General features: G+C 40.8%; 3 protein-coding genes across 4 annotated transcripts; 1 reads left to right on the forward strand and 2 right to left on the reverse strand.

The window, feature by feature from the left end:
- Positions 1–2,506: 2,506 nt before the first annotated feature.
- Positions 2,507–7,079, reverse strand: toporsa (topoisomerase I binding, arginine/serine-rich a). The gene is made up of 2 exons (XM_063476172.1): positions 6,918–7,079; positions 2,507–4,976 (listed from the first exon to the last, which is right to left on the reverse strand). The coding sequence occupies exon 2, from the start codon at positions 4,971–4,973 to the stop codon at positions 2,565–2,567; it is 2,409 nt and encodes an 802-aa protein (XP_063332242.1). The 5' UTR covers positions 4,974–4,976; positions 6,918–7,079; the 3' UTR covers positions 2,507–2,564.
- Positions 7,080–8,186: 1,107 nt separating this feature from the next.
- On the reverse strand, positions 8,187–10,491 carry ndufb6 (NADH:ubiquinone oxidoreductase subunit B). The gene is made up of 4 exons (XM_063476173.1): positions 10,220–10,491; positions 8,849–8,941; positions 8,481–8,525; positions 8,187–8,330 (listed from the first exon to the last, which is right to left on the reverse strand). The coding sequence occupies exons 1-4, from the start codon at positions 10,397–10,399 to the stop codon at positions 8,265–8,267; spliced, it is 384 nt and encodes a 127-aa protein (XP_063332243.1). The 5' UTR covers positions 10,400–10,491; the 3' UTR covers positions 8,187–8,264.
- A 1,534-nt stretch (positions 10,492–12,025) lies between these two features.
- Positions 12,026–21,088, forward strand: prelid1b (PRELI domain containing 1b). 2 transcript variants are annotated; one of them, XM_063476175.2, is made up of 7 exons: positions 12,026–12,162; positions 13,762–13,968; positions 14,696–14,921; positions 15,742–15,855; positions 16,722–16,800; positions 17,515–17,540; positions 20,887–21,044. In XM_063476175.2, the coding sequence occupies exons 2-7, from the start codon at positions 13,877–13,879 to the stop codon at positions 20,920–20,922; spliced, it is 573 nt and encodes a 190-aa protein (XP_063332245.1). In that variant the 5' UTR covers positions 12,026–12,162; positions 13,762–13,876; the 3' UTR covers positions 20,923–21,044. The 2 variants fall into 2 exon arrangements, with proteins under 2 accessions (XP_063332245.1, XP_063332244.1); XM_063476174.2 differs by lacking the exon at positions 17,515–17,540 and having other exon boundaries at positions 20,887–21,088.
- Positions 21,089–26,058: the final 4,970 nt, after the last annotated feature.

Below are 26,058 nucleotides of genomic sequence, written 5' to 3' on the forward strand. Positions count from 1 at the left end.
GAACTCGGTTTTCCTGGGTCTTTTCACGTGTGTTATGAATAAATCTTCTTTTTTTCGGTACCGGTACTAGTTTTATTTTGTTGTATTTATCCGCGACACCTTAAAGGCCGGTCCGTGAAAATATTGTCGGGCACAAACCGGTCCGTGGCGCAAAAAAGGTTGGGGACCGCTGGTCTGGACCATTCAGGTGTATGTTAAAAAAATCCCAGTCTTCATAGGAGTGAACGTCAAAGGCTACACCCAAGTTCAGAACATGCAGTGCTCAGAGAGATTAACTTCCTAAGACCCGAACGCTTCCATGGCATGCATTTTTAATTTCTCTTTGATGGGACCTGGTGAATGTAAAAACAAAGAATTACCTGATATTTTTTTTTACCTAATTTTTGTTTCTAAGAAAAATGAGAGCCACATATGAGGATATTCGTTTAAAATTTCGATAAAACAGTAGCAGTATAATGTCCTTGTAAGTGGATATCAGGCCCTTGTAGAGCAAAATTGAGTATTTTGGTCTAAATAACCCAAAATGTGATGTCCACATATGTGGACGCCAGGTCCTAGGAGGTTAAAAAAATCATCTACTTTTCTACAGGCACTACACTACAGACCTTAACTGCCATGGTAAAAGTTAAAGTTCATTAAGAGTAAAATTAGAAAAGTGATGAGTTTGTTTGGAAGGGTTACCAGGAAAAAGCTTCTTCTCTCTAAACCAAACACTTTAGCATAGTTTAGGTTTGCAACTTTAAAAAACAAAACTTCTGAAACAATGTTCTTTGGACAGATGAGACCAAAGGGGAGATGTCTGACCATAATAATGTACAGTGACCTGTGCCGTGAAATCAAACATGGCATATGAGCACAAACACCTCATACCAAGTGTCAGTGGGGTGATGTAGGGGGTAATGATTTGGGCTTGTTCTGCAGCCACAGGACCTGGGCGCCTTGTAGTCATTGAGTTGACCATGAACTCCTCTGTATACCAAAGTATTCCAAGTCAAATGTGACCCCATCTGTCCAACATTTAAAGCCTGGATGAAATTTTGTTGTGAAGCAAGCCAGTGAGAACAGCAGCAAATCTACAACAGAATGGCTGAAAAAGAAAAGAATCAAGGTCTGCAAATTCCAGACCTCAACCTGACTGAAACGCTGTGGCAGACCACTAAGACACCAGTGTATAAATGAATGCATGCAAACCTCAAGGAACAAAGAGTGGGCCAAAATGATGAAGTCACACAGAAAAATTACTCATTGGGTATGCTCAATATTTCCCATGACAGGAGAGTCCTGTGAAATTTTCCTTTTCACACAACTAAAAATATAAACATGAATAACAAGCACCTGACAGAAATGCATAAAATAGTGTCCTGGAAAAACTGTGATTTTAGAATGGTATTTATCCAACATTAGTCGGTATAGTCACTATATAAAGTAAGCTTGACTGCATAAAGTGTCATCAACAAGTATATTCAATATTAACTAAATGAGATGTTATCACAAAATCAAATGGTTTTATGAAGTGTTACAGTGTTACTACATATGGCAACATAGTGATTCCATAACATCTGATAAAGAAACACAAGAAACTTCAGGGGAACAATGATGTACCTGTGTGCCAGCTCTCATTGTTGAACTCCTGATTGTGTGGGAGGAGTTTGCAGGCAAACAGAGATCTCGTCTATTACATAGTAGGACAATTCAATTCACCAGAATATTGTAGTCCACTCCATTTGAAGCTTGAGATGTAATATGGGGATTTTTTGTTTGAATACTTTATTTCTGTTTTGCATTATTATTTTACAACCCTTTAAAATAACACATACCTTAAGTACCTTCATAAAGGTTTTAATTGTTATCATTTTCTGTGGTTTACTGCATGTTTTCAGATTCATTACAAACATTTCACCACCAATTTTTTTTTCTATAAATTTAATGTACTTTTACGTACATTCTCCATTCACATCTTGGATCTGCCTTGTTTTATACTGTTTGCTTGAGTTTGAAGCTGTAACGTAATACAATAAAAAAAAAGGGGGGAAATACTGTAACTGGTAATTATGCTCTTTTTCTCTGACACACAATGAATCTTTACAATTTATTTAGAAATAAAATTCAATACAAATGAAGTTATTTTGAAATCAAAACATTATATTCTTTTGTCTCCAGATTATAGCCGACTGATGGCAGCACAAATTGTAATCAGCATTAACCCTGAGAGACCCTCAGCACATAATACAACAGAGTAAGAACTGACTCTTAAAAAAAACAAACAAAAAAAAACCCAACAACAACAACAAAAAGGCGACACTTCCAATATTATTCCATTTGTCTTACACATAGTAGCACATAGCAGATATAAAAGCATTGTTTTAAATCAGGCCATGGAGGTCTAAAAAGGTCATCTTTCTCATTATGCATACATCATACCATCAGTTTGTCAGTGTCCAATGTAATATCACTGTAGCAAACATGTGATATGTGCTTTCACCCTACTGAACACTGTTGTGATTAAAAAAAAAAAAAAAAAGGTGGCAGGTGGCAGCAGCTGAGGGTAAAAATCTGAAATAGGATTACAACAGTGTATCTACAGGGGTAGTGTCTACTGTGTCATCTGTCCTATCGTCTGCGGGCTTATCATTATTAGCATTAGTGGCCTGAGTGATACTGTCATTAGCAAAAGAATCGCTGTCACTATCAATGGTAATGATAGTGGGTGAACGCTTCTCTGTGCGTTCGCTGCTCTTGTGCCTTTTGCTTTTCTTCTTGTGTTTCTTCTTTTTCTTATGGTGACGCCTGCCCCGCTCATGTGCCTTTTCCTCATTGAGGAGCTCCACACTGAGACTCCTGCTGGCCTTTCTAGACTTCTCTTTGGATTTTTTACGGTGCTTCTCTTTGCTTTTTTTCTTGTGTTTTCTTAATGCAGAGGAGTCACCATCTGCATAGGAGTTAAACGCTGTGGTACTGGAGGGGTCCTCTAAATGTCTTCTTTTGTACTTCCTCTTCCCACCAGGCTTGTCATAATGAGATTTCCTTCTGGCAGAAGGGGAGCGGCTGCTAGAATAAGTCCTGGATCGAGAGCGCCTCCTGTCCCGTCTCCGCAAGTCCTTGTCGCGGCTACTGGAGCGAGAGCGGAAAACTGAGCATCTGCGGCTGCTGTAATAGTATGAGTGCCTTTGTGTGTAATGGAGCCCGCTATCGTTTCTCTCTTGGCTGTAATGGCTATATGACTGGTAGGTGTAATTACTGTCCCTTTTATATCTGTCACACCTGGAGTAGTCTCTGCCATTTGAATAAGAATAACTTTTTTCAGTGGAATAAGTGCTGACACTGCTGTGGGAGATCACCGGGCTTCTGCTAGAGTGCCTCCGCTCTTTACTTCTTGACCTCCTCCTCCTCCTATAGTGTCTGTCCTTTGATTTGTGCCTCTCCTTAGATCTCTCTTTGCTGTCAAATCTTCTACCCTGACCTTTTCTGTCTGACTTCTTATACGTCTTGTTTGATCTTTCTTTTGAACTTGAGTGGTGACGATCATCTGTGTCTACATTTTCTGATAGTCCAGCCCCACTGCGATCACTGCTATGTAAAGTTGCAGGACTGCTACTGGTGAATCGAATGTGTTGAGGCTGAAGAGGCACTTCTTGAGTATCGTCACCAGCAGACCACTCAGAGTCAGAGGAAAGCTGAACCACCTCAGGAGTCCGATCTGCTGTTGGTTTAACAAAACCCACAATGACACAGTCATCACTGTCAGAAGATACACAGTCTTCATTATTGCGTTTGCCCTGAGTCAGGTCTGTTTGGTTATGAGGACTCATTTGCTGTGGTGAAGTCCCAAACTCTTGTGTCTCTTCTTCCAAACTACTGTCAAAATCTGAGTCCAAGACTGACAGACGCTCTGTCCTGCCCTGCTCTGCTGTCGTAGAATACGACGGCCCAGGTGTCTCATCATCCCACAACGAGAGGCTCAAAGCAGATGTGGAGTCATCTGGGTTGTTCAACCCTGTAGAGTTGTCTTCATCCTCTGAGATAGCGATTATTGATGAGTTGGAGCTGCTGTCTTCATTTGAGGAAGGCGCCGGACAGTCATAGACAGCGTGCTGATCATATGCCTCCATGTTGAAGGGGGACTTTGCGAAGCTGATGAACTCGTGCATAAAATGCTCTGCGTGACTGTGGAGGTAGTGCCTGAGCTCTTCCTGAATAGCTCCATCTTCCATGTTATAACGTGTAATGTGTGACATGATGATATGTTGAACCATGTTGCCCAAAGAGCCATGGGTTCCATATAGTACATTCAGCTCTCTTTTCAACCAGGGGATCAGTCTGTGAAGGCAGGCTGGATTTCTTCTGTAAAACTCCGCTGAGGTGTCTCGGGAGCGGCCACCATCCTGAACATTTCGAACCCTCACCCCCCGTCGGTACAGCTCCCGTCTAAAGTTGATCATTTCTTGCTCTCGGACACTGGCCACCGCCCTGCCTTCCCTTGCAGCTCTCCTCTGGGTTGCCAGCCTCATCATCATGCGCCGCATGTAACGGTCTGGCCGCTGTTGGGAAGAATTTGTTGGGCCTTCAGATATTATACCAATGTCAGGAGCCAGAGACATCCTTCCTCTCAACTGTCGATGGGCTGCGGTGAGAGTTGTGCGGTATCTAAACCGCACTCCCTGAAAATAACCAAAAGAGCCATTGTCCACTGGCTGCAGGTCATACGTCTTGAAGTCTTGCTCTGATTTTATACTGTGATAAATTGAATTAAACTGCTGTTTACACAGAGGACACTCTGCTTTGTTCTTGGACCACTCGAGAATGCAGCGGAAGCAGAACCTGTGCAAGCAGCGGTCAAGGCGGGAAATGTTGCTGAATGTGTCCAAGCAGATGGGGCACTTGGAGTCGGGTGACACCTCTGCAGATTTTGTTTCGGAGGACCTTTTTCTGCCATTTTTTTGGCTCAGTTGCAGGGCGAGCTTGACTGCTGACATGATCTGACATGATAACAAAAACACATTGAAATATGAAAAATAGTTAAATACATTTACCCACAAAAGGCATTCATGGAGTTCTAAACTTTACTAGTTTGACTTTATAATAAACACTGTTAGAGGACAAAAGTGTAACTTTTATGCACTTGATTCCACTGTGACTTATACAGATGTTATTGAATGGCTCACTTTACATTATACATTGATAACATTTTCTGTTGTAGACACTGTGTGACTTCACTTGGTTTCTGTCAGGTTCAACATAGAAAACATTAAAGTTACAAATATATCTTCACACATACTGTAAACACCTTTTTTCAGCAGCCACAGGTGTTAGCAATGCCACTAATGAAGCTTCTGTTCTAGTTAGGCCAAAGCCTTAATCGATGTGATCAGTAACATCTGTGTTTACCTGCGGTGTTGGGGTAAAAATGGCTGCACTGAAAAAAGTTTATTCAACATTCAACATACACTTGTTAGCCACTTTTTTTTTTTTTTTTTTTTAAATGTACTGTCTTGTGGAACCCAATACAACTGCTATTCCAGGCAGCCAACAATGTCCCTAATCTTCACTTTTTCACGATATTGTCATTCATTTACATGTTTTAGAGATAAAAGAGGTGGTGTTGTACTGGTCACCATTATTTGTTTTCTCCTGTTCGATCCTCACATTGGCTAAAACAAGCTTTACAAAACACCACATGCATGTCTTCATTAAATGTAGTACAGAAACACTTAACTGCGGCCTCAATAACAAACTAATTGTGTTTTACATCTGTAATTCAGCTGTAAGTCATCATAGTCCAGAACCCCGTACTACAAAGCAGGTGCTGAAGATTATCCATGTAACTTCAGGGCTAAATCTGGGTTTTCTGTACTATGAAAGCAGTTCACTTCTTTACCAGGGGAACATTGCCATAGTAACTTATACTGCAGACCTAACCAGTTCCAGAGCAAGATCAGAGATCACCTCCTACTGACCAATCAATTCTCCAGAAAATAGTGTCACTATTTCTGGAGGACTATTCCAATTCAAACTCTGGTGCATGAAAAGTGGCGGGGTCTACAATGTTAAAAGCATGTAAAGTTTTTGTCTTTCCCTGATGACCACCAGTAATAAATAATATAAATATAAATATCTCGCTACAGCGAGATACTCCTGTGGGGTCGTGTGGGGAAGAGTACACGATAAGGTTACTGTTTGTCTATTAATGAATTTGACTTAAGGTAAGAACACCACCCACACAACTTTTTCTGCTTTATGTTCTGTAATATTCATTTTGTTGCATATCATGCAACATATACACACATGACGATGGCACATCTGTGACAGGCTCATGTCTGAGCACTGATATACTGGTAGGGCTACATGCTATTATATTATACTAAAACGTTGGTTAAAAAAAACACTACAAACAACAGGAATGGGTGCTTGCTTGAGGATAACATGGCGAGCGATATTGTTAACAGTAATATTATTACAGTTAGCCATTCGGAACAACTATTTATGAGCTACATGAGCGACAAAAGACACATTATACAGCCCCTAAATGTCTTTCTTGGCCATCGATAATCTCGACAGACATGTCACAGAATAGAATCTATACACCGGAATGACCCTAATAACCGTTTTCCACTTTGTTTCTGTTTATCATTTTGTTAGCTTAGCAACTACAACACTTGTGTTTCCTTTTGGAGAAGTTGAATAATATCTAGAAACTATAACTTAAAAATCGTCTTTAAGAGCTGTTACATATATAGTAACAAACCCCTGGGGTATATGAAATGTTACATAAACACCAACGTGACTTAGCAAAACAATAAACAGTAGTTTGAGCACACATTGACCAGGTTAGCTCAAGTTAGCAGGCTAGCTACGGACGTTACAAAGCTTGGAACTCTGTGGCTACTCGGGACGTTCGAGAAAAGTTAAGTAATAATTACCTCTGAATCCTTCAGACAGCCACGAATGCGGTGACACCTGATTACTTCTTCCCTTATTGTGGAAACACATTAATTTCTATATGGCCATCAGTCCTGGAACGGCTGTTGACAGAACTATGAACCCCTCTTTCTTCCATAACAGACCGTGAATTCAATGAGCAACTTCCGCTAACTTCCTTCACAATAAAAGTCCAATTTTCAGGTTTCGCGGGGGGGGGGGGGAGGGGGAAATTAGCGCCCTTCACAATAATATCAAGCACTATCGTCATATTTACAATTATATTCTTAGTGCCCTTTGCCTGTCAGCAAAGCTATGCAAAAACATTTCGGAGAAGGATGACTTTCTTTAAAACTTTCTTTCTTAAAAATTTAGAAATCCTAGGTATCTTATTCTTCTTGAGTTATTGCATTCACAAGATTTTCAGAAAACTTCACATGTGATCTTTACGTTGAAGTCGAGGTTTTTAGTAAATACGCTTTTGGTATAAATTTGAAAATCCCAGGTGACATCTTTGTAAATGGTAAATGGCCTGTATTTATATAGCGCTTTACTAGTCCCTAAGGACCCCAAAGCGCTTTACATATCCAGTCATCCACCCATTCACACACACATTCACACACTGGTGATGGCAAGCTACGTTGTAGCCACAGCCACCCTGGGGCGCACTGACAGAGGCGAGGCTGCCGGACACTGGCGCCACCGGTCCCTCTGACCACCACCAGTAGGCAACGGGTGAAGTGTCTTGCCCAAGGACACAACAACCGAGACTGTCCAAGCCGGGGCTCGAACCGGCAACCTTCCGATTACAAGGCGAACTCCCAACTCTTGAGCCACGATCGTCACATTACCATGGTCACAAGACTTTTTTTTAAAGGCATTTTTTTTAAGTGTTCATCTGCACATGGTCATTTTTGCAAAAATGATCTGTAACTCTGATCGACTGACTGCACAACCTCCTTTCAAATAAATTCTTTACAACTGGCACTGTAAATGGGATTGTTGTTAAGTGTTAAGATCTAGTGACTTTTAAGCCCACAGCATGTGATTAAAGTAGTTTTCATACCCAAGCCATTTAGTCACTGCTCTTGCCCTTGGGGGCATGTAATCAACCCCGTAGAGACCACTACCATCAGGATACAAACTGTAATGATTTGTGAAGATTCCTCCTCCTTGTTAGAGAACAAATCTCTAACTAAAACATTTTTTTAAAAAACAATTCTACTAAAACACTATCAATAATTTATTCTGTTAAGTCAAGCTCACACTCATAACTTTTGAGTATTTTAATCACATATACAGAATTTTTTACAAGAGAAACTCAAGGAAAAAGCTGAACTATTTCCTCTTCAATGATGGCCATGGGCCTCTGGGAGATCTGGAACAACTTCGCCCGTCTCCAGGATCGTGTCACCCTAAGCACAAAAAAAAAGTATTAGTTATGGTAAAACAAGGTAACATTCAGTTACATTTATACAAATATATGAAGAATAAATGGGGTATTATGTGAGAAACAAAAAAAGTTAACTGTTGGAAGTAATAAATAATAAATGGGTCACACTTACTGGGAACAGCTTGGGTTTCAACTCCACAATGCCATACGGCCTTTGCTGTAGGGAACAATGACACGGAATTTTAATATGCTACCCATTCTGATCGAATCAATCACATGATCTCCATCTACAAACGAAATCCGAGGTGCAGGGTTCTCTAGTTTGGCCAAGAATAAGTTAATACTGCATGTCTGTAACTTAAAACTCTTTCTTCTTTATGTGCAAGTTACCTTGGTTGCATACTATCAAACAAATTAAATGCAATTTAAAAAAAATAAATAGCTATCTTCTTGAACTTCGTATTATGGCTCTGTCATCCATCTCCTGTCAGTATTTAAAGGCTTAGATGTAAATAAAAATGATCAAATGTGGAAACTTACAGCAACATGGTATTTCACGTAGTAGTGAACAATCCAAGCGGGTATCAGCAGCCGTGTTAATGTGAAAACTCCACCTCTGTACGCTTTGTAGGTCTGCAAGGACACAAACAAATATCAGTAAAGAGAAGAACATACGGAATCATAATGTTTATAGGGACTGAGTTTGTTCTCTTGCTAAAGATATGTGGAATATGTGATATACGATTTAGATAAAGGGCCTAAAGATTTTCAGTGTTCTACAGATTATGAAGACCGCAGCTCCACCCCCAACATCCTATCTCCAATATATCCACTAAGCCATCCTCTGCACACGCCCAAACCATCTGAACCTCTCCAACAAATATCTCAACATCTTCAGCTCGGCCTTCTGTCTTTTTGTCAGAGCCCCCGTCTCCAAACTCTACATCACCTTGTAAACCATCCCTTTTACTCTTTCTGCTATCCCTCTATCACAAACCACCTCTAGCACTCGTCTACTCCACCTTGCCGGCCCTTTCTTCTTCACCTCTTTTGCACACTGTTCGTTGCTTTGAATGGTTGCCCCCAGTTATTTAAACTCATTCACCTTCACCATCTTTACTTCTAGCATCTTCACCATTACACCTGCTTTCCTCTCATTCACACACACATTTATTCTGTCTTGCTTGACTTTCATTTCTTTTCTTTCCTGTGTAAAGTTCTCTGCAGTGACTACCCTTGTATCAACATTTTCTAAAAGCTAGGGATGCACAGATTTATTCTGCTTTATTCCGCTACGTCTTATGGCCTTCGCCAGGGTCATAACAATGCGTAATACACACAACATTTTTAATAGGATAGGTATGGATTAGTCACTTTTAAAACGTTGTCTGTAAACTTATTGGTGAGTCATTCAAACCATATTTTTTTCCCCAGCATTAAACTATAGTGCATATTTTAAACGACGTAGGTATTGTTGAAGCAACAGATTTTACTGACACCATGCTTAAAAATTACAATTTGAGCATTTATTTTTTATGTTTGTTTGTTTGTTGTTGCTATTCTGTGGCAATGAAACAAAGAATCCATTACAAAAAAATACATTTTAGAGTATTTTCTGCTTAGTTGAGGCAGCTTAGTTCTTGTATCTAACTAAAGATAATCCAAGGAAAACCTTAGATTGTGTCACTGACATAGAACAACACCACAATATAAGCTGTAGTAGATGCGGTCTGTGTGTGTGTGGCATGAAGCCTGCAAAGTAAATGCGGCTAACCACGTTAGCAGTAAACAGCTACATTAAGCCCTTGTCCTTAATGAAACGCTAACAGTAGCAAATAAACCGCTCGGTTTGATTCCAGCTGTAAATGTCATTATTAGCGGCCGTCGGATCAGCTGTGTACGAGAACTCACGTAAACCCTCCACAGGCTCTTGGGCTCCAGAAAACCAGCCCAGAACTTGGCGACAGGGCCAGGCGGTTTAGCTTGTACCACGGGCTCCCTCGGACTGAGCTCCTGGTCCTTCAGCCACTGCCTCCGGAGCTTCGTTATCTGCTCGAAACGGAGCTTTTGGTCTGGTGTGTACCCAGACATCTCTTATTTACTAATATTCAACCTCGAAAGATCTACAATGACACCATGGAGGACACTTCCCTCTGCAGGAAAGTGCACCAACGAAGAAGAAGAGTCGGAAACGGGACACATATCGTTCTGTAGTGTATTATAGCGCGCCACCTGCTGCATGAACTGGTTACTGGAGGACCAATGACAGTAGTGAAACAAAATGTTGCATTCAGGTCTAAGTGGAACAATAGCGGGATCACACAATAGCAATATATACCGAAAAGGGAATAGATGATAAATTCACAGTATAAATAAAAACATTTTTTTAAGTGTGTGTGGTGGATACTACAAAGACACAGGTGTTTTCTCATGTTTGTTACCTTTGGGTTGGGCCAGCAGAGTCACAGCCTCCAGGAAGAAGTCCCTCAGTCTGGTGGTTCTGCTCTGCAGCCACTTGCCCAAAGGGAGGGAGACAAACGGTGTGTGTGCTGGGTGAGTAGTGTCTTTTAAGCTTCAGGAGGCTCTTTCCAGCATCTGCTTATGTACATGTCTGTAGTTGTTGGGAGGCTGCTGCCAGGAGTCCTTTGAGGATCTTTCTTATCTCCATGATCATCTCCTTTGTTTTCCTGATACTGATGCAGAGACTGTAATCCCTGCACCAGCTCTTCTGTCACATTACATCCTCACTGCAAATATCTGTGAATAGTTTGATCCAGAAAATGGTTTTGTGGGTGACAAAAGCCTCAAAGTGACCAGAAAAGAATGACAACCTGAATTAATGAGATTTTCATCAATAATTTAAATGTCTGGTACTGTCATGTCTGTGGTTCATCCTGCCCACTAGATGGCAAAATAAAACACAAGACTGACATGGAGCCTGAGCGGGCCTTTTAAAGGGACAGAGTCGCGTCTTGATTAGGCTACTCCACAGTTCATGTGAGCATTAAAAAAACAATGATTTCTAAAAGTCTGGTTTGCAAACTGGGATGTGAGTTTGAGCAGAGAGAGCTCAACGACACCACAGCCATGTGAAAAAGAAAGTTGTCACAGGACTCTCTGCAGCCCTGTAAATAAAACAGTGCACTCTTACTGCTTCCATAGGAATTAAGAGCGTAAAGTAGCAGCCAGGTGCTCCTGATGCAATGCATTCACCGATCATCAGCAAGTGTAACATCTCCATGAAAGCAGAAGCTTTGGCAGTTTGTTGGTCTGGGACAAATTCAAGGAGTGTGAAATGATATAATGTGCAACCATACATATCCTACTGCAGGGTGGTCTCATAGTGACGTTTAGTGAACAACTGTAAAAACTGTTCACTGGCTTCATCTTCTCACTGTTTTTCTAGAATTAAATAAGTCTCTTTACTACATTGTAATGGATGCAGCTAATGTTTATTTTAGCTGACTGTTTAAATTAGAACACCAGCAGGCAAGAATAGGCACGATGGGAATCTAAATACAAGTATTTCATGAGTACTTTTCTGAAAACTGTAGGTTCCTCGTTAAATATATATATTTTTAACGTTCACAATTCGGGACTATAGCAATCAGGTCTTTGTATCACACAACAGTCTCCAGTGCGTGAAAAGAGAAATGTTTGTGAAAGCTTTTACTTTAAAACGACAACCGGAAGTGGCTTTACAGTAAAACGGTCCGACCTACGACTCGGAGCTGGCTGACCGGGTTCATACGACATTATGAATATAACTAGCTAACATCAGTTAGTTTGTTGGCTTTAGGCTCAACAAACAACTAATATTTATTAGCTTAGCATTAAAGTAGCAGCAACTACAGGTAAGCTTGCTTATACTATTTCCGGAATGTTTCACATTTCGGTTAGTGGCCATTTAACGGAACGGGAGGCTACCGAAACTTGAAGTGCGGTATTATTGCTGTGAACCTCCTGTCAAACTCTGAACTCAGTTATCATTAAGCTGTGAAATAACCGGTCTTTTACTTAAGCTCAGTATAACATTTAGAGGTAATTCACTTGAATTATGTGGCTAATTAAGCGGTTTCTGGAAGCTAACTAGGTAGCTCTTAGCTGTCCAGCAAACCATCGGTAACGATAACCAGCCAACCATATGTCAAGGTGACGTGCGTATATTACGTAAGGACCTACGTCATGTTGAGCTATGAAAATGTGAAAAGTCAATAAAAGATAACAAATGGTGGTTTCAAAAATGTTTTATTGGTGCTGTAATTGGACAAAAAGGGATATTTGGGGGACCCATTGAAGTCTATACAACAAAATCGAAAAACATAAAGTCACCGGCCACTTTATTAGATACACCTGTTCACATTGTTTTAGCTAATCGACTAATCACATCGCAGCATCTCGGTGCATTTAGGCCGGCAGGTATGCTCCAGATGACCTGCTGGAGTTTAAGGTGATTTCATTGTGGCGTTGTTGTTGGTACCAGGCGGACTGCTCTAAGCATTCAGAAACTGCTGATCTACTGGGATTTTCCTGCACAGCCATCTCTATGGTTTATAGAGAATAAGCCCCAAAAAGAGAGAGAAAATATCCAGTGAGCTGGTTGAAGGTCTGAATGATTGTCAGACAACCTTCAACTGATGGAAAGGCAATAGCAACTCAAATGAACACTGGTTACAATCATGATATGCGAAAGAGCCAACACTACATCAAGCTCTGAAGCAGCAGAACAAGCTGTTACTCCTATCAGCCGAGAACAGGAAACTGAGGCCACAATTCACACATGCTTCCTGAAATTGGACAATAGAAGCTTATAAAAATGCTGCCTGGTCTGATTAGTCTCTATTTCTGAGACATTAAGATGATAGGATCAGAGTTTTTGTGTAAATGACATGAAAGCATGGATCCATCCTGCTTTTTATTAATGGTTCAGACTGTTGATGTTGTGATGGTGTTTGAGATACTTTCTTGGCACACTTTGGGCCCCTTATTACCAACTGACCATCGTTTACATGCCACAGCCTATCTGACTATTGGTGCTGACCATGTCCATCCCTTTATGACAACAGTGTACCCATCTTTTGATGGCTGCTTCCAGCAGGATAACACACCATATCGCAAAGCTCAAATAATCTCAAACTGGTTTCTTAAACATGATGAGTTCCCTGTACTGAAATGGCCTCCACAGGCACCAGCTCACAATCTAAAGGATGATGTGGCAGAAAATAGATTCACATCAAATCTGCAGCAACTGCGTGATGCTATCATGTCAATATGAACCAAATTCTCTGAGGAATGTTTCCAGCACCTTGTTGAATTAAAGCAGTTCTGAAAGTTCTGAAAGGGAGTGTAGCTAATGAAGTGGCCAGTGACTGTACGTTATGCAGTAAAATACTCTTTATTCAGCATTTTTATCTGCGTACCCTTTTTACTCATTGTTCCCTTCACTTTTGCAGGATCACCCCAGACTGTGGATGGAGTCAGCACCAAACTTTTCACTGATTTGTATAATCACAGCGAGGGACCTCAGGGTTTGGGATTCACACCATCCTGCACATCATCAAGAGAAAAATGGTCAAGTATTTCTGTAGCAGCACCGACATCAGGAGTAGATGGGACCATGTTGTCTCTGCTTTCTGGCAGAGGTACCCAAACCCATTCAGGTACTCCAGCATTATTCTCATAATCAGTATTTTATCAAAGGTGCTTATTAGAAAACACAAGGAAAGATACCTCTAGTAGTTCTTAGGGTCGCTAGCAGCATGTCTTCAGATGTCAGTCCTCCTTCAGCCGTCACATGGAGTGCCATAAAATTTGCTAGTAATAATTAAGGTCCCAAAAAAACGAGTCCTTTTTGACTTTGGGATTACCATTGCTAGCTTTTACTTTTAGTGAACATTTGAATGCTGTGTGATATCTTTTAAATGCTTTCTATTTCCCCTGATCTCCTCACTAGTTGGAAAGTAGGAATTACATTAACTTTGCTGAACTGTGGTTTGGAAAATTTTAATAATTATGTAGTGCAATGTTTTAGTGTATTGTTTAATCATTCTCCAAAACTAGGCAGTCGTGCAGGTGATACCTGTATATTGTTTCACTTTTGGAGGCTCGCAAGCAAAAATACACCTGTCAGTCTTGAGTGAGATTGAGAACTGAGACAGTGTATCAGAGAAGTAAAACTAAGTTTGGCTGATCGAGGTGGGCAGGTGGTTTATGTGCTTCTTGTTTTTTTTATGCCTGACTTAGACGACATCAGAATATGCATGTATTTTTCTTCTTTCTTTTGGTGTATATTATGATGGTGCACTCTTTGAACGTACACTAGAAACAGATGAGAAGCCTCATAGTAACCCTGTAGGTGATGTGGCTGTGTGTTTTTGTGTCACCCAGCACCCATGTTCTCACGGAGGACGTTGTGTACCGGGAGGTAACAGCAGACCACCGGCTCCTCTCCAGACGGCTTCTAATGAAGACCAATCGATTGCCTCGCTGGGCGGAGCGGTTCTTCCCCGCCGGCATGTCTCGCTCTGTGTATATCATCGAGGACTCCATCGTGGACCCAGTGAACAAGAGCCTGACCACCTACACCTGGAACCTCAACCACACAACTCTCATGGTGAGGCTTTGTGTTGTTGTTTTTTTCCTGCCGTCTACTCGTTGAGCTGTTTCAGAGAGATTCTAATCAACACGCAGCCAGTTTCCTGTGTTATGCCTTTTTCCAGATGGGTTTTAATTATCATTGCCTTTGTGACCTTGTGTGGTGGAGAGAAATTACATTTTTCACTTGACTCTGCTTGTTTTTCTGCTGAAAAGTAGATATGTGTTGTTTGTGTTTTGTTTTTTTTACATGTGAAACTGTGTAGGACTTCTGTCAAAGCTGTCATCTTGCTGCCATGATATAAGGAAAGTAATGTGGTCTGACATCACATCACTTGTGGTTACAGGTGTTGTAGAGTACTGTGGGTTGCCAGAGTCTGGCACACACAATAACAGGAATAAAGAAATCAGTTCACACAAGGACAGAGGTCCTTATTTCGCACACACATTTATATGCACAACTAAATGTTATATTTTTATGATCTTTTCTTAAAACTTTAATGAAAACTGCACTACATTACTGCACAACAGCATGATACTTGATGATGCTTGTGCTTTTAATTTGCTGCAGTCTGAAACATGATGGCTTCATGGGAAAATTTGGAAAACATTTTGAGACATGGTAGTTCTGTGCAGGTGTTGAGATAAAAACAGTTCTTCAAATCCTTCAAACGCTTTTGCAGAAAGAAAGATCGTCTCTAGTGAAGTTCCGTCCCCAGAAATCTTGTTGCCAAGACCACGAGTTACTTAAAATCCTGAAATGATGACTTCCATAGTAAATCTGTTGAGTTGCATCTTAGTTTATTATAACCTGCTGTCACTTTTCTTTCCCAATCAAGTCTGTTGAGGAGCGTTGTGTTTTCCAAGGCTCAGTGGAGCATCCAGCGACCACACAGCTGAAACGTGAGGCGTGGATCTCCTCGAGCATTTATGGCTTCTCCAAACCCATTCAGGTACAGACAGACCCCAGCCAAAACCACTGTATAGAAATGTGCCTGAGACCTGCATTCACTCTCATTGCCAGCAGAGGGCAACTCATGTAGCTGCAAGCAGACCTCTATGAGGAAACAATAAGACTTCTTATTTGATTTAGGAGCTCAGAGTAAGCACTTTCCTCCTACATTTTTGGACTTGGTTGCTAAATTCAAATCATGATGTTCCTTTTTAAAATAAGTTATGATCCCATGTTTAGTAAAATAAACAGTATAAAGATTTATTGTGCAGTTTTCTTAGTTTCTTAGTAAGATCAACTGTTTGCTCAAACCATCTATAAATGTCTAACGTGCTAAATCTGCAAATTCAAAAAAAGAATCCACAAACCACAGAGCGATGTCATGGTTGCTTCTCCCAACTTTTATATACAGTCTGTACTCTGGCTTTCATATGTGTGATATACACAAGACACTAAATGAATTCTATTCTTTCAGTAAGAGCCCATCTGTCCTTTAGGTAAGTTAGATGTCAGTCAGCACAGAAATGGTATGAGTACTCTTAGAAGCATTTATTAGTCTGCTTTCATCTACTCTACGGCGGTTCAGATAGAATAGATGCAATTATTTTCACTCTAGAGGCCGATGTCCTGAAATTTCTGGTCTTTGCTTTAGTTTTTGCGGTGCTCATGCTAAAATAAAGTAGTGGGAGAAGTGAAATTAAAGCAAAAAAACAAAACAAAAAATAAGTCTACTTAAAATTGGAATAATTAAATATGGAAGATGCCGGGCTTGTTTGGATATCCCCAGAGACTTGCAGTGACAAGACGGTGTTGTTTCCCAGACAATCTCCCCTGTGTAAAGCCATTTCCTGTTCTGTCTTCTCACAGGAGTTTGGTTTGGCTCGCTTCAAGAGCAACCAGGTGAAGGCCATGAAGGGGCTGGAATACGCGCTGTCCAACCTGCAGGGTATGTACACTTCATGTGTGTTCCAGCTGAAACAGGGCAGAGAGCAGGAGGAAAAGCAGAGGAAAACAAAACAGCTTATTTTTAACTGTTGCCATTTCTGGAAGGGGGGGAAAATTAAACAGGAAATGGAGCTTTCTTTTCACCCCAGAAACGCAGGACTGCTGTCATAACAACCTGAAGGGGCTCACAATCTTACTCCTCCACGTGCCATGTGATAAAAGGCGGGGGGATGTGAAACCATGACAGCTACAGTCACAAATGGCTACAATTTCCTAATTTAGGTTTGGACAGAAATAATTTAGGTAGTCAGTGTTGCATAAAGAGAGTTTAACAGAGTAAATCATAATGAGGGATGCATGAAGAGATGTATTAAAGAAACAACAACACTTAGAGATGAACTATCTGCAGATGAGTCACTTTTTCTAGTGTTGATTTATCAGTTTCTCATATTGGGTAGCATTTAGTTTAAAATGATAGGACACCAGCTAAACCTGAAAATATTCACATTTGAGTGATTTTTTTAAAAGTACTGTAAGTCTGCGCACTACGAATAACCTCAAATAATTTGTACATTAAGTGTGGAAAGTCAAATTCAACCCCAAAGAATAAGATAATATTTACATTGTTCCAAACTGTGTGTTGTGCTGATGCAGCGTACGTGTGTCTGATTGTTGTGATTCCGTCCTGTTGCCACTTTTGTTGATGCCACTGCAGGAATCGGCATCAGGCTGAGCGTCATGGTAAGTGTGCTAGGACTGAGGCATCCATCTGCCATCCCAGGCGTTGCCCGGGGGTTGTCACATGTTGCTGCACAGAGTAGACAGCGTAGCTGAGGCAGTAACTTTCTACCCTGTCTGAGCAACAGTGATCTAAATAGTAGTTTAGAGTATAGAAGTAGATGTGTTGTTTAGTTGATTCTGATGTGATTCTTATTTTAAAACGAATTAAATACGATTGTGATGTTTTGAGTCATCATCAACCACTGAAGGAATTTCATTAAATTTGGCACAAACCTTCATGTAGAGAAGATTACACTCACTGGACTCTTTGTTAGGCAGGCCTGTTCAGATGCTTGTTAATGCAAATATCTAATCAGCCAATCACGTGGAAGCAGCTGGGTGCCATTTGGCTATTTAGACCCAGTGAAGATAACCTGCTTAAATTCAAGCTGTGCATCATTATGAGGAGGAATTTAAGTGACTTTACATGTGCCGTGGTTGAGGGTGCCAGATGGGCTGGTCTGAGTATTTCAGTAACTGCTGATCTGCTGAGATTTTCGCAACCATTTCTACGTTTACAGAGAATGAAAAGGAGAAAATGTCCAGTGAGCTGCAGTTTTGCCTTGTTGGAGCCATAGGATCTGATAGGAAGGCAACAGTAACTCAAATAGTCACTCATTACAACCAGAGAAGGCACAAGACCATCTTTGAATGTACAAACTTGAAGCAGATAGGTTACAGCAGCAGAAGACCACAGCAGGTGCAATCTGTCAGCTAAGAACAGGAAACTCAGGCTACAATTTACACAAGCTCACCAAAATTGGACAATAGAATTTGATGTAAACAACACAATGTATCCTTTGGGTCACTTCATACCAACTGTATAAGCTTACACTTCTTCTACATGTTTGGAAGAGAAGTGTAAGCTTGGGGCAGAGGGAAGGTTTTTCAGCCTTATCTTAAGCAAGAGTCAATGTGAGCAGAGCGTTTATGAGAGCATTTTTAAGCACTATTGCTCAGTCTTTGTTTGTACACGCACAGCTTTAAAATAACGGCCCAGAGGCATTACCGAAATGGCTACAGAGTGGCAAAACTCACTTTTAGAAGGATTTCAGCATATGTTGTATTCTGGTGGTAAACACAATGATGAATTCGATTTTCTTAGTCAAAAAGGTTTGTCCTTACCTCGTTCATTTGTTAGGGAAATTGTCAGTGTAAAGGAGAAATCTATGGTTATGTGTTAGTTTGCTATTTAAGAGCACATACAGAGAGATGGACTGATGAGGGTGTGTTCAGAGGTCGTCAGGTCCTGAGATGTCTAAATGTAAACAGCCGTATTTGTTTCATAACATAATGAATGAAAATCACCTGAAATGCCACAGCACAGAAACAGACCGGAAGGTTATTTCCCACTCATGTTTGTAGTCTGCAAGGACTCTTTAACGTTCAGGCAGTGTGGGTAAACCCAGACGACGGGAATGCTGATATATTTCTGACATTTTGATCGCACACAGGGGTGGATTTTTTTTTTTTTTTTTTTTTATTAATTTTTTTTTTATTAACATGGTTTCAGCAACGCTGGCAGCTAGATAAATAAGTTAAAAATTAATTAATTTTAAAAAATGAAATAATGAAATGAAAATAAATTTAAAAAATACAAAATAATACTCCTTTTTTTTTTTTTTTTTTTCCGCCCCATTTGGATCTTTATCCATCAGAATTGTTGTCTGAAGGCCAAGAAAGATGCCAAGCGGATTTACTTTACTAATTGGATCATCATGGCCTTGCTATATTGGTCCATTTGATTGACCTTTATTATAATTATTCATTTATTTGATTTGATTTTCGGTTGTTACAGACGGGACAGACATGACTGGGGGATAGGAAAGGGAGAAAGAATGAAAGAAAGAGAGGGAGAGAAAGACAAATAGAGGGGAGAAGAGATGGTGAGAAAGGGGGGGAAGAAAAAAAGAAAAACAAACAAAACACCTGGATCACCTGTATGGAAATAAGAAAAAACAGAAGAGAAAACAAAAAGTCACCTGCACAGCCTGTTCTTGATGTCATCTCTACTCCGCCATCTTGCCTGGCAGTGGTGCTTTGGTAGTTTTAGCGTTCAGATGAAATCACTTGGGTTCCAGGAATTTTCCACAACGTCTGTGAACAGAACCAACCCGTTCCTCTGTGTTTCCAGTCTCTCAGTTTTGATCTGTTTCCACCTTTAGCAAAACTTTCTGTTCGCTCACACTCGATCATCAGAAAAGTGATTTTTATATTTTTTCTTCTATAGATGCTCAGTGGGATTGAGGGCAGAGGTTAAGATACAATCTTGGAATACAAAACAAGTTTTCTTAGACAGTTGGCATGCTTTGGGTGGAGTTTAAGCGAGTATCTGAAAGTACCACACGCCTCCAGAAGTTCATATCTTTGCTGATATCAATTTCACTATAGTTTGCTGATTAGATTTTTTTTTCTTTTTAATATTGCTTACTACATATAAATCCAATAAACAATTTTTGCTTTGTTTAAAAAATGCTGCTTTGTAAAAACGTGAGAGACTTTTGTTTTTGACCGTAAGGAATCCCTCCCCGCTGTTATTGTCAGCATTCAGACACACAAAGAGCCCTTTCCCTTTGACAGCGCTAACGCACACTCGCAGTTCATATCTACGTCTCGGTGTAAAAAAAAATAAAAGTGCAGAATTGAAGGAAATGTATCTCCTTATCATCTCGTGTTTGGGGGGGGAGAGATCACTGTGTCTTGTTGTGACTCAGGTTGTTGTTCTCACACGAGGTTGTGGGGTTCATAGTCAGGGCAGACACAAATAGACTGTGCAGCCCCTGGCGCTGAATCCAGTATGAGGCTGTTCCTAACAGCATACAGATGAGGAGAGTGCACACTGCAGACTTTTTCAGTGAAGCGTTTTTAGAAAGGTCCTTGTTGATATGTATTTATTTTTTGTATGTGTCACCTTACCTTTCCTTACCTTTAATGACTGTTAGAGGAAAGTCACAATTGTGATCATTAGGTCTGACTTAGTAACAGCGCTGAACTGAGTGAGCACTGTCTGGTAAAAGTTAACAAGTGCACGGAGAGGAGCTCACTTTATCTTCACTGTAGTAAAAGTATTCTCTTTGATTTTTGAAGGCGTGTGTTTCTGTGTGCTTGTTTCCTGTGGGTGGCTCCAAAAACAACAACAAGAACAAAAAAAGGCAGCACACTTCTCAAGTTACTAAATCATGAAAGTCACGAGAAAATCGGCCACAGAAGTGTCAGTGGGCATCCTGATCTCAGCAAGGATCTCGCAGTGTTGCTGATGCCTGTCGTCCTCGTTCTCTCCCGCCTCACCCTCGCTCTCTTCCCACAGGAGAGACGCCCCAGCGGCTGCTCAGGGACACAGTGAAGGACGCGTCAGAGAAGGCCAAAGAAGCAGCCAAGACGCTGGCTTCAGCTGCTGCCGTCCCACAGAAACCCCGGCAGTTTGTCTGAAAGCACTGTGTGTGTGTGTGTGTGTGTGTGTGTGTGTGTGTGTGTGTGTGTGTGTGTGTGTGTGTGTGTGTGTGTGTGTGTGTGTGTGTGTGTGTGTACTCGGCATGATTGCCTTTGATCATCTCGATCATCTTGAAGTTTTGCTGTATGCTCGCTGTTTACGATTTCTCTTAATAAGAAACAGTCTGACTCCTCTGTCGGGTTACCTCTGCTGACTGACTGCTACTACTTCTACTTCTTCTCTTTGCTTTCAGAAAATCTCAGGTGTTCGGCCTTCCTGTGAACCCTGCTGCCTTTCAAACCAGCAGCACCTCTCTCTGCTTTAACCGGTGAACGCTGCGTCTAGGCTGCTTATTTAAAGACATTTTTCAAATCTGCTGTCAAAGACGATAATAACAGTGTTTATAATCAGCACGTATGCTTTCTTCTCATTGGCTCTTTCAAGTTTTATATTTATTAACATATCATTTATTATTGAGCTCCAGCTAAAAGCTCAAATTAGACCAAATCACGATCACGTGACTTTGTAATTTTAATTTAACTTCATCGGTTAGAGTTATCAGAGCTGTAGTTGAATGCTTAACTGTACTTAAATGCTTTATGGTTCATTCATGCTATATGGTTCAGGTTTGAGACTGCAATAAACTGCAGAGAAGTTCTGCGTCTGCTGTAATATCGTTCTTATGTTTGGAAAGCATATATGTTTCTGCCAGCAGGTCTGTGCTGATGCACGGATAATCACAAGAAAAAAAGTTAAGCTAATTTAAAGCTTTAGTAAAGCTTCTTTACTGTTGAAGTTTATTTTATTGTAAACCAGGGGTGTCAAACTCTTTGTGTTGTGGCAGCATAGAGAGTAATTTTATCTTAAGTTGGTCGGACCAGTGAAACTACAGTACTGCCTAATAAAGTCTTAAAAACACACTGCCAATTGTTTCCCCTTTAGATTCAGTGTAAAGAAGTTTAACTATGCGCTTAAACGATGATGTGTTATGAACATGAAGTGCAATTTTAAATATATCTGTTGTTCTGCATTAAAAAACAAGGACGGCTGTTTGGCTTTCACTTTAAGGAATAATAGCATAAATTAACAGAAAAAGGGTCTTTTTGTTCAGTAATATATAGGGATGGGTATCGAAAACCGGTTCTTGTTGAGAACCGGTTCCCACTGTTTCAATTCCTTGGAATTGTTTGCCATGTTTGCAAACGATTCCCTTATCGATTCCAGTCGCCCCGAATGACGTCACCACGTTGCGGAGCGTCATTTACCTGGCAGGAAACATGGCGCCTAAGCGGGTCAAACGCTCAAAAGTTTGGTCATACTTTACGAGAACGGATGACAACAGGGCAACTTGCAATACTTGCAAAGTACAGGGCTCGCAAAATCGCTAGCCCGACGTCCCGGAGTTAGCAGATCGCGCTAATATAATATGCACTGTTAGTTGATTATTTACCTGCCGCATTAACAGGAGAGGACGTGCAAACGTTACCGCTGCTGCTGGGTTGAGATTCACGAGTCCGGAGCGGAATTAAAAACACGACAATCATTTAAGGTTATCGCGTGTTTTGTGAGCAAATGCTTTTGCATATTCGTAGTGTTTCCTTCATTTAAGGGAGGAAACACTAGGATAGATCTCTTAAGATCTGGGTTTGTAAGGCCATGTTACTCCTAAATTTCTATCTTGTTCAAAGAGAAGATATAAAACAAAGTTCTAAGCTAATCGACCTTAGTGTTCTCCTTTTTTAAAAAGAATCGATAAGAGAATCGATAAAGAATCGAATCGTTAAATAGAATCGAAAATGGAATCGGAATCGTGAAAATCTTATCAATACCCATCCCTAGTAATATAACAGAAAATGTATTTTTTAATTCTGAATGAAATGAATAAATAAGAGGTCTTTACTGTTAATTTTATAGAATAATTTTTTCTTTTTTTTTGTTTGTTTTTTTAGGTGTATTATGCTATGCTGTGCATGTTTTTGTCAGTAATAATAAAAGAATAAAACTGACCAAAATGCAGTGAAATGTCAAAAATGTAAATTTTTCTTCTTTGCAATATTCTAAACCCATCTGCTGGGCCGGATTGGACACTTTTGGTGGGCCGGTTCTGGCCCCCGGGCTGTATGTTTGACACCCCTGTTGTAAGCTGCTTTCAACAACTGCATTCCCTTCAGGATGGAATCGACTGGATTTTTGTTTTTTCGCGGCAACATTTTATTTATCATTAAAAATGATTCATGTGATGTATTTTTAAGAAGTCTTTAGGATTTTGTGCGACTTTGCAATTATGTGTGCATGCAGATTTATTTTCACCAGGCTGTAAGATGTCCATAAATCTCTCTGGACTTTCAGTTTAATAGCTAGACATGTTTTGAAGCTCGTCAGTGTTAAGCTGAGATTTAATAAAAGTTTGATGAGTTATTTGTCGAGTTATTTGCGCCTGTTTGTTGACGCCGTCACCCAATGTCTCTTCGCTGTCACGCTGACAAAAGATGAACTCTGAACTTTAAACACCCCCCCCCCCCAGAATATTCCAGTTTCACAGCTGCATAAACCAAACAGGAAACCCCGAAACATTTCAACGTCTTTACCTACATTTTCCTTCAGCTTTGTTCAGCTGTAGGTCGTCAGTTTTTAATCTGCTACCTTCCTCCAAAAAGCACTGATGACACCAGCACACACGGCTTTATGTATAAAACATTTTAATTATATTACAATGAGAGAATACACAATACCTTAAAGTGTTTGCTAAAGCATAGCCAGCACCAGGTACTCGTGTACGCACGCTCACACGCACAAAAAAAAAAGGAACTTATACATCTTCTGAATTACACATCTGCTTAAAAGGAACATATTCACAGGTCTCTGGCACAGAACTCCCCCCTCCTCAGCCCAAACAAACCCCCTCATCATCTCCCCCTCAACTAAATCCAAGCCAGTTCAGCCTCTAGCTTCTATGTGGGTACAAAGAAAAAAAGGAACCATAACGTTGTTGTAGGACAAAACGATTAAGGAGAAAATACAAAATAAAGGCTGAAGTGCAGAAAGCAGGAAGCTGACCTAAAGCCTACAGGTAGTTAAAGCTATCGTATTAATCATTAAAAAGATTAAAAAGTGACTCTTTATTTGGCAGGAATAAGATTTCATGGAAGTCATTCTGTGGGTTTGTAGAAGCACCTTTAAAGCAGCAGCAGGCTAAGGGACAGAAAGACGTGTTTCTCACTTCATCTGTGTGCACGTGAGCTGCAGACGCCCCCCATACTCCGTCATGCCCACCACCCTCTTTCTTCTCCGCCTGCTGACACCCACCCAAAAAAACAAACTTTTGTGCTCTTAGAAATCTCTGTGCAACAGCAGCATGAAAGCAATAACATCAAATCTTTTCTTGTGTACTTGTTATGACTTTGTTTTGTTTTTTAAAAATAAAATCTCACTTTGATGTTGATGAACATCCCCACCCCAGCACCACCCCACCCTCCTCTCTGTCTTGCCGTTAACCGTTTGCTTCTTCTGTCACGAGAAGGGAAGCGGAACAAGATGGGGAACTTCATTGTTTTTTTTTTAAGTAAGGGCAACTGATTCAACAGTGTTCATTAAGTGGTACAATCTCTTTAAAGAACCCCCCCACCCCCCAAGGCACATCATTAAAAATTTTTCCCATAAACACGATCCATCCAACATTCAAGCAAAATGTCTGCATGTCCAATCAGCTGCTCATACACTACACTGAGTGAAAATATATGTATGTGTTTTTAAAATCTCTAATCTCATATCTACTCCCCCCTCTCACCGCCTCATCGTCCCGCTCCCTCCCTCTTTTTTTCTTCTGCTTCTTTTTATGTCAATTATCGCTGTGGGAGGTTCTGTGCGAGAGAATATGCCATTTAGTAATGGTTTACTCAGTTGTTCATTTGACCGACAAACTGAAAAAAGGACATTTTTGCTACAAACAGTCATGTACAAAGTCTTTGACATGAATGTAAACTCGATGATTAAAAAAACCCCAAAACAAACAGCTGTTTTTTCCTCATCTATAGTTACTTTTTTCCCCTCCTGCAGAATATGGAGAGAGTGCAGATAGGAGGTAAAAATTAAAAAATATATATAAGAGTTGGTCACCAAAAAAAACAAAAACAAAAAACAATGCACCACAGAGTCAAGAGCAAAAACCACCTGCTTGTCTTTAAAAACCCTGCGCCCCGCCCGCCCCACCCTCCCTCAGAAAGCACAAGATGGTTATATTGCTGTGTCTCAAGAGGTCCCCTGATCGATGGGTAACACTTTGTTTGGGACGCACCACCGGGAGCTCGGAGGATAACACCGTTAAGCTGCCATTGATTGGATTATTCTGTTTTTTTATCGCTCCTCTCCCAGTGGCTCCCACCGAACAAACAAGTCAACATACAACAATAATAGAATGACAAAAAAATCAAAATAAAGATAAACACGCTTCAAGCCCAGAAGTTTTTAACCCCGTTGGTGACCATTCGGGGCGACTGGAAGCTGCCATGGGAGTTCACCAGTGTGTGTGTGTGTGTTTGTTTTTTATCTCCATGACAGAGGCGGCACTGGCAGACGGGCGGGCATCGAGAGGGCGGAGGAGTGCCTGGACAGGGTGTAGTACAACAGCGGCTTCAGTAGGAACTAAGATAAAGGGGAGGTGGGGGAATAGTTTTTACTCATTTATGAGGTCTTCTCTCTTCACGCGGCCCTCACGCATGGAAGTGTCTCACGTTGAAATTAAAAAAAAGGCCCCGCCGGAGGAGGAGGGAGGGATGCAAGCGAGAGGGGGAGAGGACAGGGGGGAGCGTGACCTGAGTAAGGGCCAAAGAGGAGGAGGAGGATGAGGGAGGTCGAAGGCTCACCAAGGCACAGAATGACAGCAGGAGAGTCACCCAAAGGGAGAGGGGCCAGTCTATCAGCTCCCCTGCTCCCACTCTCCCTTCATCAAGCCTGGCCTCCTGTCTGTCTGGCTGTCACTCATATTTTTATATATATTTATATATATATATATTTATATATAGATAAGATAGATATACTCACTCTTTTTTG

This window comes from Pelmatolapia mariae, linkage group LG6 (assembly GCF_036321145.2).
Source record: "Pelmatolapia mariae isolate MD_Pm_ZW linkage group LG6, Pm_UMD_F_2, whole genome shotgun sequence".
NCBI lineage: Eukaryota > Metazoa > Chordata > Actinopteri > Cichliformes > Cichlidae > Pelmatolapia > Pelmatolapia mariae.

What these genes read in the sequence shown, in the direction of transcription:
- toporsa (XM_063476172.1), bottom strand. Translation starts at nt 4,973, where the DNA reads ATGTCAGCAGTCAAGCTCGCCCTGCAACTGAGCCAAAAAAATGGCAGA.
- ndufb6 (XM_063476173.1), bottom strand. Translation starts at nt 10,399, where the DNA reads ATGTCTGGGTACACACCAGACCAAAAGCTCCGTTTCGAGCAGATAACG. An exon ending in ACGTGAAATACCATGTTGCT is followed by an intron (nt 8,526 to 8,848) that starts GTAAGTTTCCAC and finishes TGTTCCCTACAG; the next exon opens with CAAAGGCCGTATGGCATTGT. An exon ending in TGAAACCCAAGCTGTTCCCA is followed by an intron (nt 8,331 to 8,480) that starts GTAAGTGTGACC and finishes TTTTGTGCTTAG; the next exon opens with GGTGACACGATCCTGGAGAC.
- prelid1b (XM_063476174.2), top strand. Translation starts at nt 13,877, where the DNA reads ATGGTCAAGTATTTCTGTAGCAGCACCGACATCAGGAGTAGATGGGAC. An exon ending in GCTTCTCCAAACCCATTCAG is followed by an intron (nt 15,856 to 16,721) that starts GTACAGACAGAC and finishes GTCTTCTCACAG; the next exon opens with GAGTTTGGTTTGGCTCGCTT. An exon ending in CGCGCTGTCCAACCTGCAGG is followed by an intron (nt 16,801 to 20,886) that starts GTATGTACACTT and finishes CTCTTCCCACAG; the next exon opens with GAGAGACGCCCCAGCGGCTG.